Genomic DNA, 12,822 nt, shown 5'->3' with positions numbered 1-12,822 from the left:
TGGTTCAAATTTAGCAAGTAAAAGCTTAAAAAGACTTGTTCTGTGGTGAGTTTAGCACAGGTCACTGTCAAAAAAAACCCACCCGATTATGAAATGGGGAAAAATAATTTATTCTGTCTTGCTCTTATAATTTTGTTTAAATTTGACAACAATTTTGTGTACAAGAGAAAAAAAAGATAACCAAGAGCGGGAAGATATCTGTGTATTATTTGTGTATTCATTACGTACTGTATATGTATATTATGGATCATCTCAGAAGAAATAGTTCTGGGAGATGGTGTAGGTAACAACTCTAGAAATGGGACACTACCCAAAATATATACCATTATAAAATCTGAGGACAAAACATACTCTTGACAAAGACAGTGGCATTTCTAATTGCAAAACACACAGTGAACAGATGACTTCTGAGTTTGTGCTCACACTCTTTTTCCACACATATTAAAAAATACTTCTACAATGGGGTAAATGCTTGTCACATAACAAGCCAGGCTGATTTTTAAACAGCACACAAGCTGAGAACTGTGAGCAAGTTAATCCCTTATTTATGTCTCACCTCTTTTCCTGTTCCACTCATGTGCTTCCCCTAAGCAATCAGGATCATAATGGTATTGTCCATGTTTGTAAAAGTAATCATCAGTACTAAGAATGATTCCACCTGGGTTATCCTCAAGCAAATTCCTGTGAAAGATCAAGAAATAAACAGCTTTTTCCCCTTCTCCTCCCAAGCTGCAATGTCTACTACCATACATATTTTTTTTACACTCTTGCACAAAGCTAAAATTATTTGGAATGGAAGCAGCAAATGTAAGTAAGAGGAGGAAAAAAATCAACCTCCAAGCAAATATGATCTATAATAATTTCCCTCCCTTGTTTTTTCCAAAGGCTGAGGATTATCTAGGGGAGAGAGATGATATAGTTTCCCTACATGTCTCTCATTTCAAAACATCAAGGGAGGTATTTTTCCATCGACATGTAGTGACATACTTTCACACTGACAAATATCCTGTCTTAATTGCATCACATGTTTCAGGTGTCAGTCAAAAGGAGTCTTAGTTCAATCTAGGCTTTCAGAAAGAAAGAAAAGGAATCAAAAATTCCCCCCAAGAAGCTTAACATATACTGCTTATACAATAAAAGTTACACAGTGAAAGGGGAATTTCTGCCTGTAAAGAGCTGGCATATTTCTATTAGAGTTATTCAATGAAAACACTCCAAATAAACTGGGACTGTAAGAATACAGCAGACCTAACACTACAGCAATGATGCTCTGCTGACAAACTCCTTTGCCCAGTGATAGAAGTTAAAGTTCATCATTCCTATTTCAATTTCCACTAGGAAAGGACCTGCAAGCAACTCTGTTTTCAGCAATTATTATTAACTATCATACTGTGTGTACTGTGTAGCTTGCAATTAGGGTTTACACATTACTAATTACAAGTGTCAGAAAACTGTCTCTGCCTATGCCAAATCCTGTACATGATAAAGCAATGTTTTTTAGAAGCTCACAATATAAATGTTCTACCTTGCCAAATATGATTTTCCTGATCCTGGAACACCTCTGAGAAGAACAAGTACTTGACCTATTAGTTGCATCTTTTTTCTCATCATGTGACAAACACGTGGTTGCTGTGCTTGCGGGAGGTTCAATTTTGAGTTTCTATCTTGATTTCCCCATACCTTCAGAGAAGAGCTGCCATCCCAGGCATTTGAAACCACTGGGGAGGAAAGAAAAGGTCCTTTATCCGAAGTTCTACAGTCAGAAATAGGTCTCCACTGCCCTGGACTGGCAGCCACAGGAATTACAAAACTGTGACTTCCACTGGATGGATAAAACACAGGAGCCATGAGATTCCAGGGTTGTTGAGATTGACCTGATGGTGTCGGAAAATTTAAGTTATAACCATGCTGAATTTGCTCAGCATCTGCAGGTTTTTGTGTTTTGAAACTGGATGTTTCAGGAGAGATACACGCCTCTGGAAGAGAAGCACCCTGGTAGCTGCTAAAGGCAGTCACTGCATCTTCATGTTGTTCCAGGCACCTTGAATTAGGATCTCCAGAAACAGCTACTCCTAGTTCCATAGGTCTTTGGGAGGACCCACAAGAAGCAGCACTCCCACTACTTTGATCCAAAACAGTATCTTGTGTCTGATCAGAATTTTCATATGGTATTTCTCCATTTGATAGTTTGTATACTTCTGAAGCCACAGCATGTTGAACATTCTGGTGTATTTCCAACATATCAGAATCTTCCAGTATCTCTGCAAAACTGTCTGATGCAGATGGTGAGCTTGTCTGGATGCTCAGCTGACTCACTGGTGGCTGGGAACAGCAGAAGTTTTCTAAAACCTCATTATTTGTCTCTGCTTGCTCTGGAAAAAGTAGGACATTGCAAACCGAATCAGGTTTTTCCCACTCAGGAAATTTGGTAAGACCACCCTGTTCCACAGGGTGCTCATGTGCTATTTGGTCATTTGCAGAATTAGGCAATTCCTCACTCAAGCTGTAACTCTGAAAGGCATTTTCTAGTAGGGAATCCAGTTCTCCAGTCAGCTGCACACCATGTGACAGGACCTTTTCTACTGCTGCTCCGGAATAACTATGTGCTGCAGTACCTTCCCCCATTCCTTCATTTGCAGTAGATCTTTGCTGATTAACAAGAGGTAATGATGATGCTGCTAAATCAAAACCCAAGGTTTTTGAGGATGCTACTCCTTTGGCATGGGTGGACAGCTCTAGAAGGTGATCCATAGCATCTTCTACTGTTGGGTGAGATAAACAGAATAAAGCATCAACTAAACAAACCCAAGCTGATGCACATGCAGTTTTTTCCTTGAGGAAGCATTTATTACAACTAAAGAAACAACCAAAAGAGAGTTCAGTAATTCACCTTTAAAAATAGCTTCTGAAATTCCCTTGACCCATTTCTCATTAGAAGTAAAGGCAGAATTCAATACGGACATATTGAAAAATAACAACCTAATAAACTTTAAAATTGCTACGGAAATATGTCTAAAAATTACAAATTTTAACTGGAAAAAATCTCAGAGCTGGATGTTTAAATGGATACTTATTTCTAATCTATCTCATGTAGCTGAAATAGTGTAAAATGAAAAAAAAAAAACTCTACAAAGGATGAAAGAGCTAGAAGTATGCAAAGTACATTCACTATGGCCCACTTTAAAATGTCCTATCTAATATACCCTGAAAAATCCAGTATCTGCATTAATTCTTTGTAAAGCCACTAAATTGAGTAGAGGGTGCCAGTGATCAACACGAACAAAATGAAAAGCAGGCACAAACATCATCTGAGCCCTAAAGCAAAGCTTCTGTTTTCCTGAAAGTGCAGCAAAAACTTTAAGCTCATTTAAGTATGACTCTGTCTGCACTCATTAAACAAAATCTTTGTCATCCTTCCAGCTTCTGTACTGTATGAAAACAACTTATTAGCACTCAAATATGCTAACCTTTCCATTTTTAAACTACTGTTTACAGTACAGGGCTATGAATTCTACATGTTTACTGCATTCTCCAATAAGCTTTAGATAAAACTGCATTATGGTAAAGGTTGAATCTTATTAAGAGTTTGAAGCATGAATCAGTAATTCCATCAAATTCAATTTTTAAATGAACAACAATTATAACAGTACTCTCCCACTTGTTCTTAAATTTTAAACTCTGTACAATTTAGGTAATAAAAACAGTCCTTTTAATGGTTACCTAGTTTTCATACATATAAAAAAATGTCCAAATCTGCTTTCTTTGCACACATTCTTACAATAATCTCAGTTAATCACATCTGATGTTATGAATGCAAATTGATTAAAATGCTCCATATGTGGCTAATTCCCCTTTTAGAATTAGCCTGCACCTCATGCAGTACTTTTATCATAAGCAAATGACCTTGCATATAGAGGAATTTTAAAACCACAGAAGAATGGGAGGGACTGGGCATAAATATGAAAATAGTCTGCCAGGAGAGTTGGGTATGTAGGTCAGCAGAATGTTGGGAAAGAAACCAGTTCCCTGCTTTAGTTCCAGCAAGGCTGCAGAGAACTAAACATGGCAAACAGAATTTATCCTGCAGAAACTAATCCTCAGTGGACACGACAAGATGACAGTGCAAAATAAATGTAAAACAAAAGCTCAGTTCAAGTATTTAAGGAAAAGCAAATGCTGCCAGGACCACATATGGCACACCATCAAAAAATTGTGATCTAGAACATAAAATATCCCTAGTACAGAAAGAGCTTAATCATTTTGCAGAATATGGCACAGAAACTAACTGGAAAAACCAGATTCTCCTCACAATTCCACCAGTGCCTGCTCTGTGTCACGGAACAATCCACTCCAAACAGTACCTCCATTTATGGAGCACCCTGCTCCATTTATCAGGCTCACAGAAACACTGTTAAAATTGGAGAATCTTACATGGTTGTAAAATTTCAAAACATTATTACTCACCTACTTATAAAAAGTTAAACTCACAAATATGATTGCAACACCCACACTAACTTTTCTGGAGTTGCACCACTTAAGAGCTATCTGCACATGAAAGAAAACTGTAATGTCAGCTGTATATTATTTACCTTTAAAGTCACATTCAGACAGAACCATATAAACCACACTAGGATCTAGGTCAGAAAACATCTCTGACATGCTGTTGAGGAGCTCTTCCTTATTGACATAACGCATTGCTTGTGCCACTAAGTGGCTTGGGTCCCCCTGGGATACAGCAACAGCAGCTCTGTCAGAATTGCCATTCCTCTGAGAAGGACTCCCACCAGTTTTCCTCTTCCGTGGCATTTTGTTTTCTAAGATGCAGCGTGCTTTTTGTTCTGGTTTGTTCACACAGGGCTGACAGCACCAAGCTTAAAAATCACAAAAAAAGCTCTCCTAACTGGGATAGACTGAACAGAAGTTACAGACCTGGAATTAAAAAAAAACAGAAAAACTTTCATAAAATACATAATCACATTTCCATGTGTTCTAATTAAGTAGCTAAAAGATTAAAAATATACATAAGCACACAGGAAAGCATTTTCTAGATGTCTGCCTTTTTTCTTTTCAAATGGCTGACAGCTAGAGCAGCCTTATTTTCCAGGTAACTAGACACGCAATCTGCATCTGGAAGAAAGAACAAATAGAATGTAGCTTAAAAGAGAAATGCAGAAAAGTAAAAGTTTGCAATGCCAGATGGCCAGTTCACAAATATTCCTCTGCTACTGAGGAACAGTTAACATTATGGAACATCTACATTCAGTTAACATTCAGAAACTACTCCTCTTATGAAAGTACTGGAAGACTGTAACATGTTACCAAATCTTTCAAGTCTTTCTTGACTTGCCCCCACCCATGACATTTTAAGAAAAAACAGGAATTCTTCAGTGTTCAAACACTGGCAGAGAGGTTGTGGAGCCTGCAAGCTCACATATTCTCAAAACCTGACCAAACAGCCCTGCTTGAACCAGGCTGTTTCAGGCTTGGGTAATGTGCTTCAGGCACTCCTGCTTAATGTGATTGCTGGGTTGAACCAAGTCATATCTAGAAGTGCCTCAGCCTGGATGGAGTTTTTTTTAATTGTTAAAAATACTTTACAACTCCATAAACCATAAAGCAAGAAGAGGCTTTTGTCCACCCCCACACTTCTGCCATGAAGCCTTTGAACACATCTAGTTACCTTACAGCATCTGTAATAACTGCAATTACTGCATTAATCTTGTATAGAAAAGGAAAGCATTTATTAATAGAAATAGAAGCACGAAGTACAGCATGGTCTCCCTTTTTTATTTATTTCAGTATCAAAGCTCTGTTGAGTTCTTGTGATGATCATATTAAATTAATTTATATTTTTTACAAATAATTATTCAGAAGCAAACCTTAGTAAGGCTCAGAAATTTGAAATTACAGCAAAGACTCACTATTTACCAGTAACAATTACTGAGTAGGCCATAAAATACCTGTTTTTATATAAAACAGGTATTTTGCCAGTGATGACCAATTAATTCAACATGTGCAGATAAATCGATGGCAGCACTTCCATTTTCACTTAGTCCTTCCCTCCCTGGATCACTGGCACACAAATGACAATGCCAAATTAGTGCCAGATTCAAACAGCACTGATCCATTATCCTCTATCAATCTCTTCCAACAACCAAGAGATTGAACATTTAGCAGAAGGTTGACTTTTATGTTCTCAAGTCATAGAAAGTTATGAAAGCAAAACAGACAACTCTAGGATCCCAGGAGTTTCTATTATGTCTATATGGACTTTAGACAGACAAACCAGACAGATGTCTGAAACAATAACAAGGTCAAGGAAGTCTGAAATGCAGGACAAGGAAAACAATACACAGGAAAAGGAAGAAGCAGACTTCCAAAAATAAAGGAGAAACCATAGAAAATACTAATTGGCCAGACTGAGCTGGGACCACTGCAGCTGTTTTTTTCATCACACTTTTTTTGGTTCACCTCTCTGATTAGCCATCCTTACACCATTCTTCACTGTCATGAAGAAGTATTCAACAATGACAAAAAAAGTTACAGCAGGTCTTGTTTTTCAAACTTCTGTATCTAATTGATTCATCTTCTAGCCAGTAGAAAAAGTTGTCCTAACTTAAACAATGGTGCCTGTGCTAAAAAATGTAATTGTTGCTCAGTGAAAGAGGTTCACTGACAAAGGAAAGATCCTGCAAGGGAGAAAGTTATTCATGCACCTTGACATTACTGTGCAGCAATAGACTTCAAGCAGAACACTTCAAGTGTTGCCAGTGTTTAAATCCAGCTCTTTTATAATGATCAATCCTGTAAGGAAATGCTGCTGAAAAACATACTCTGACTGCAATTCCTATTACACACAATATCTCAAGTATAGGAAAAGAAGCAAACAGGTAGTATTCAAGAGCAGGCAGAACACATGGAATAGAGGAAGAAAAATACTAAACTACTTTTTGAATCAAAAAGATTGCATTAGGAAACCATCAGCAGTAAAGTTTTTCGAGCTCATTACAAAGCCTTATTTTTTAAGCAAACAGATCAGAGAAGTATTCTAACCACTACTGAATGTTTACTAAAAGCATTAAGCAGCATGACACACTTCTGGTTTAACTGTGACCAAGTTCAAATGGCAAATAATTTATTGGTATTACTTCTCTTCATTTTTTAAGGAAGAAGTTGTCTAGCCCTGACACAACACAAGAATCAAACAATATGAACAAAGCTGCCCAATTTGTATATATTTTTAAATTTCTCTGAATACTTTAAGGTAGTTAACTTCACACATATAAAAGAGGTTGATTTGGTTTTGGTTGGTGGTGTTGGTGACAGCTTTTCAGTCTGGTTTACTTTTGGGGTTTTTCAACAATTTCTTAATTTCAAACTATATAAAATATTTATCATGTAATGTCCACATAAACCTTCTGGCTTTTTAAAAAAAAAACAAACAAATAAACACATGCACATATAAACTGACGAGCTGGGACTGGAAAAAAAAATCCTACTTGCAATACATAAAAAATAGCAATAGCACAGGACTTACATCTTTAGCTTCACTGAGTTGCCCCACGGTGGATCCTTTCTCATCTTTCCAAAACAACCATTGATTGCACATTTAATAAAGATCTGCTGTTAAAAACTATAATGCACTCTTCTGTCAGGAAACCATACTTTCTAATATACAAATCAGATGTCAGCAGAAGTGGCTGCTTCTTCCTGACAAAGGAATAATCAGAATACAAATTAAAATTTGTATTTTGCTCACTTTAAGCAGTTTTAACACTGAGCAATATACTTAATAGGTTTGAGTAGATTAAACACAGCTAATATCTTAAAATAAATACCCAACACTTCAAGCTGAGTTCAACTATAAGTTTTCTTAAGGATAAGAACATCTACCTGATTTCAGTTTTTAGATGACTTCTTATTTTAAAAAGCTGACTTGCATCAGGTAATGAAATAACATAGCAGAAGAATTAGCTAGAAATAAATGTAAGTTTCCTCACTTGCCATTCCACTTGGTCCTTCGCCACAGTTCTTAACCATCTTGAAAAGGTTTACATATCCATGCTGGTGAAGACTAGATTCATTCCACCATGTGGGAAATTAGGCAAGTAAAATCTGGCACATCAAAACAAGATTATGTTACTTACACAGCTTATTTGTAAAGTCTTACTAATGCTAAAGAACTGCACTTCGGTTCATCAAAGCATCTGCCAACTCCTAATCCATTGTGTACATACCAAAGATGTTAGGTCTACTCAAAGTCTGACAATTCCAGTTTACATATTAGCCTAGAGCTTACTCCTCACAGGTCGTGTGCTTCCAAACAAACTTATAAAAACCTAATCAGTAATAAAACCACCAAACAAAATAAAATAAAGAATAAACATCAACAACAAAAAAACCCAAACACACAAAAAAACCACCAAAACCAAACTGAACATGTACACCTAAATTAGGTAAAGATTTAGAAACAAGTATTCTGTCACAATCCTAACATGAAAAGTTGATGGCCAAAATACTCTTCACAAGAAATGGAGATACCCATCTCATATTTTACATCTAACTTCATTCCATTGCTCCAAAGAATTAAAAACTGCTATCAAAACACACAAAGCACTTCACATAAGCACAAACTTGATGAGAATCCAAATTTACAAAACAAAGGACATGTTGCAGACATAGAAAGTTATTCACCTCAAGAAAGTGGCTACAGAAAAACCATACCAGGAAAAGCTGAAAAGCCATTCAATTATTTTACAGAACACCCTTTCAACAAAGGTGATTTCCACATTTGTTCATTTGCACATTGAGGTTTCCTAAGTGGAGAAAAAACTATTAAGTATTTAAATACAAGCACAAGAGGAAAAGCAGCCAATGAAATCAAACTGAGAGCAATTCATTTTGCTCTCTAGTATTTATAAAATAAGATGATTTTCTTTTTTGGACAAAAGCCACTCCTCTAAAAACCAGAAGGTAAAAAGGAAAGAAAAAACCAGGAAATGCCTTCCAGCATATTTTTCTCAGTGAGTGCAGGAGTAGCAAAGATGGTTTAGGAGCCTTTTGCTGTCTTCCATTTCTGCCAGCAGTCAGCAAGGGAAAAGGCCACTTCATTATTGAATGTGCAAATCTATACCCAGCTAAAGACAGTGCTTCTGGAAACACTTCAAGGATCTTTCCTACTCTCTCCTTCTTCCACTCTGTTATTCCTACTGGTTGTTCCAAGGTCCTGTTCCACAGTTTTAACAAAGGTCCTCCTTTGTCATGTCAAGTTCTGTCAAAGTGCAATACACTGACAAATAGGTCTAATTCCTAACTAACTTACACACACCTGCTTTATGCAATCTGTTCTGCTAGGATTTTTTTCCACTTTTGAGATTTTTAAGTCTGTCCCAGGTCAGACAGATTCTTTTGAAGCTGCTGCAAAAAAATAAGTATTCCTTTGAGAACAAAACAAAACCTTCATCCAACTACACACAAAGTTCAAGAGTACAAAACCGGCACAAACTCATCTGAAGCAGACGCTTATGAAGCAAACACAACCTGCAGGAAGAACAGAGCCATGTTTCCTAGGAAGGACTCAAAAACTCTTCTGAACATGTCATGAGAAGTCAACCTGCAGTGGAAGTCACCAAGTGTTTCACAGGTGACAGAAGCTGTGGAACCCCACATGGTGCAGTTTCCTTTCAGGACACAAATAGAACTCCCAGAAAGGTACAGTCAAATCTGCTGGATGTACATGATTAAAGCAGTGATGTAGGAGGAGGAAAGCCACCTGTGAGTGTGTTCTCCACCACCAGGCCTGCTTGAAAGGAACTTCCTTTTGCTGTGTGCTGAAGGACAAAATTGGGATTTAGGCAAAAAAATGCAAGTGGCCTTGGTATTATGAAGAGTGCAGATATGCAGCATGACAAACTAAAAAAAAAACAAAACAAAACAAAAAAAATCAAAAAAAAAAACAAAAAAAAACCCCAGTTATTCTCCTTGTTTAGGAGGAGAAAGTTGTTGCTTGGGTTTTTTTGGTTTTGAGTTTGTGGAGTTTTTTGTGTGGAAAATAGTAAAGAGTATCTGCAAAATGTCTTTCCACTTCTAGGGACATTTAGAGTTATTTGATCCTTTTATAGCTTCCCTTCTATGTCCTTCTCCCATACAGCTCACAGCCCTCTAAAGCATGCTGAAGAAAGAGTTTCCCATGGCAAATTTGGCTTTCAGGGGAGACTTTCCAGGGTGCTGAGCTCTTGGGCTACCTGGGCTGTCCCCAGTGCAGAACCCACACAGCCCAGCTGTGTTACTGCGACCTATGCCCGATATCTGAAGTGATGCTACAGGCTCAAACAAAGAATAATCTTGTGGTAATGTTGATGCTTCTGCAATTCCACACCTGACATCAGTACTACTGCTTACGATTTTATTCCAACTCCCCACTACAAGTCACAGAGAGGTATTTGGAAAGAGGAAGGAGAACTCCAGAAGTCCTGGAGCTGCAACTTGCCCACATCATGCTTCCAGAGACTATTCAAAACTCAGCCTTACTCAGTTCTGACAGGCAATATAACTGACAGCTAATTAATGCCCTACTGGCATTCTTACAGTAGCAGAGCCTCTGTAAGAAAAACTAAGTCAGCAGCCTCTTAAAGTCAAGGATTATTTTTTAATGGAGTTGTTCTGCATGTAAATTTAGCTCTACAAACATTCCTGAAATAGTAATTTGACTGTGTCAGCCACTTAGCATAGACTACAAAGTACACAGGCAGGAGTAAAAGACAAGAGACTGCACAACACCTGAGACCTAAAATCCCCCCAAAGCCCCATATGTAACATTTTTATATTCCCTCTATATCAGTGGCTTCCCCAGACGAAATGCATTTACACTAATACAAAAGAGGAAGAGGATTTTAAAAAACGTAAACAAGGCAACAAGAAATAGACAGCAACTCCATAGCTAAAACAAAACAAAAGCCAAGAAAAAGTAAGTAAAGTAAGAAAAACCCTGTATTTATTGAAAAATAAAATACCGGATTTTAACACGTGCTTTGATGCTGTCAAATTTTCCTCACCAGTTCTTCACACAGTCTACAGGAACCCGAACTGCACACACGTGCTGCAAGCATGTGACACACGCAAGCCCCGTCGCAGCCGGGGTGACTGTGCCGGGAAGAATGAGGGTTAAAACTTTCAACCTTACAAACGCATACCATGCTTAACTTTTTCTGCCTTTCTTTAATTTTCTCCGTTTGTACTTCAGCCTTTGGCTCTCAAATCACAACTAGAGACAGGTTATCTAAAACTTTCACTGTTTTTGGAGTTCTAAAGAAGTTACTCTCAACTTCTCACTGTAAGGTTCTCCTACAGGACTAAGATGCAGACTAAACTTTGTCAATGCATTGTATAAAACAGCGTATAAGCTCTCTTAACAGTTACACTGTCCTCAGTCTTCCAGTACATGAGTTAAGAGAAGTACTGGTAAATACGGTGGGGTTTTTTTCTCGCTTTTGAAGCCAGGCTCCTCCAAAGTCCCAGTAACCTTATGGTACTTGACCAGCAAAACCGCAAATCCTGTCCAAAGCACGGAGGGATACTATGCTACAAAGGTCACAAACAATCTCACGATAAAGACGGTTCAGCGGTTCTCGACCGTAAGAACGAACAAGCCCTTAGAGTACTCAGAATCCTTTGATTTCATTTTGAACGGGGTGAATTTATCTTCGCGACACGAAGTTCAGCGGCACCCCGCACTGCCCGCTGAGGGGCGGGCGGCCGAAGCCTTCCCACCGGCTCGCCGGCCCCGACCCTTCCTTCAGCGGCCCCAGCTGCCGGCAGAGCAGCACTCGGGATTATGCAGAAGGCCGGGCAATCCGGTGACGGGCGGAGGAGGGCAGGCCGCCGGCACCGCGGCGCTCACCACAGCGGCGGGGAGCGCCGAGGCCGCACGAAGGCCCCGGGGAGAGCAGGCCCGAGCGGCGGCCCCAGCCCGGCGGCGGAAGGGCCGCCCGCGACCACACTGCCACTGCCACTGCCACTGCCACGGCCGCTTCTCGCCGGCGACGACCCGCGCCCACAACCCGGCCGCGGGCGGGCGGTCAAGCTGCGCCGCCCCCGCCCCGCTGCCTCCCCTCCCACCCGCAGGCAACTCCTCTGCCGTGACGCCGGGGACGGGTCCCCCGGGCCCGCCGCCATACGGGACGCGTCGCGGGGCCGCCCGCTTCCCGCCCCCGGGAGACCGCGGCGAACAGCTCCGCGCCCTATCGGGAGCGGAGGGAGGGCGAAGCTCCTCCCCGGTCCCGCCGCCAGACCCCGCCGGCCGTTACCTCGCTCGGCTCAGCTCAACTCGGCTCAGCTCGCTCGCTGCCGCCGGCGGCGGGCGCGGAGCTGCGGCCGCGGGAAGGGGAGGCTCGGGCGGGGCGTGCGCCGCGGGGACACAGCGCCGCTCCCCGGCCGCCCGGTGAAGCGCAGCCCGGGAGGAGGCGCCGCGCCGCCCCCGCCCCTTCCCCTGCCCGCCCGGGCCCGCGGGCTGAGGGCCGCTCCGCGCCGCAAGCCGGCTGGGAAACCTGCGTAGGAGGGACGGCAGAGCTGCGCGGTGAGAGCCGCGCTGCTGGGTACGGTGCTACGGGGCTGAGTTCAGCAACGGCGGGGGATCGCTGGCAGCTAGCGCCGTGACATCTCTCAGCCGTGTAGTGACAGGTTTCACACTTGTAAAAAAAAGCGTGAGTGTTTCGTTTCTGATGCTGCTGCCCAGTTTTACTAAAATTTTTAACGTTGAGGATATCTCCCACAGTCTGGAATGACGCCGTGGGTCTGCAGGCTCGTACTGAAGGGGAAATGGCA

The 12,822-nt window shown here is 40.8% G+C and overlaps 1 protein-coding gene across 3 annotated transcripts in view; it reads right to left on the bottom strand.

Moving 5' to 3' along the window:
• Positions 1-12,358, bottom strand: part of N4BP2 (NEDD4 binding protein 2) — a 35,185-nt gene extending 22,827 nt beyond the window's left edge. For 2 of the 3 annotated variants that reach the window (XM_054293800.1, XM_054293816.1), the window contains exons 1-6: positions 12,306-12,358; positions 8,001-8,115; positions 7,538-7,710; positions 4,590-4,929; positions 1,526-2,762; positions 557-681 (exon numbers count right to left, since the gene is read on the bottom strand). In XM_054293800.1, the coding sequence (XP_054149775.1) occupies positions 557-681; positions 1,526-2,762; positions 4,590-4,806 (1,579 nt within the window). In that variant the 5' untranslated portion in view covers positions 4,807-4,929; positions 7,538-7,710; positions 8,001-8,115; positions 12,306-12,358. The remainder of the gene's footprint in view (positions 1-556; positions 682-1,525; positions 2,763-4,589; positions 4,930-7,537; positions 7,711-8,000; positions 8,116-12,305) is intronic. The other variant, XM_054293808.1, reaches the window with a different exon arrangement.
• Positions 12,359-12,822: the final 464 nt, after the last annotated feature.

The sequence above is a fragment of the Melozone crissalis genome, unplaced genomic scaffold, assembly GCF_028551555.1.
Source record: "Melozone crissalis strain CALT ecotype California unplaced genomic scaffold, PUWL_Pcris_2 ptg000006l_1, whole genome shotgun sequence".
Taxonomy (NCBI): domain Eukaryota; kingdom Metazoa; phylum Chordata; class Aves; order Passeriformes; family Passerellidae; genus Melozone; species Melozone crissalis.
Note: the sequence above shows the minus strand (reverse complement) of the source record. Positions and strands in the feature narration are given on the sequence as shown.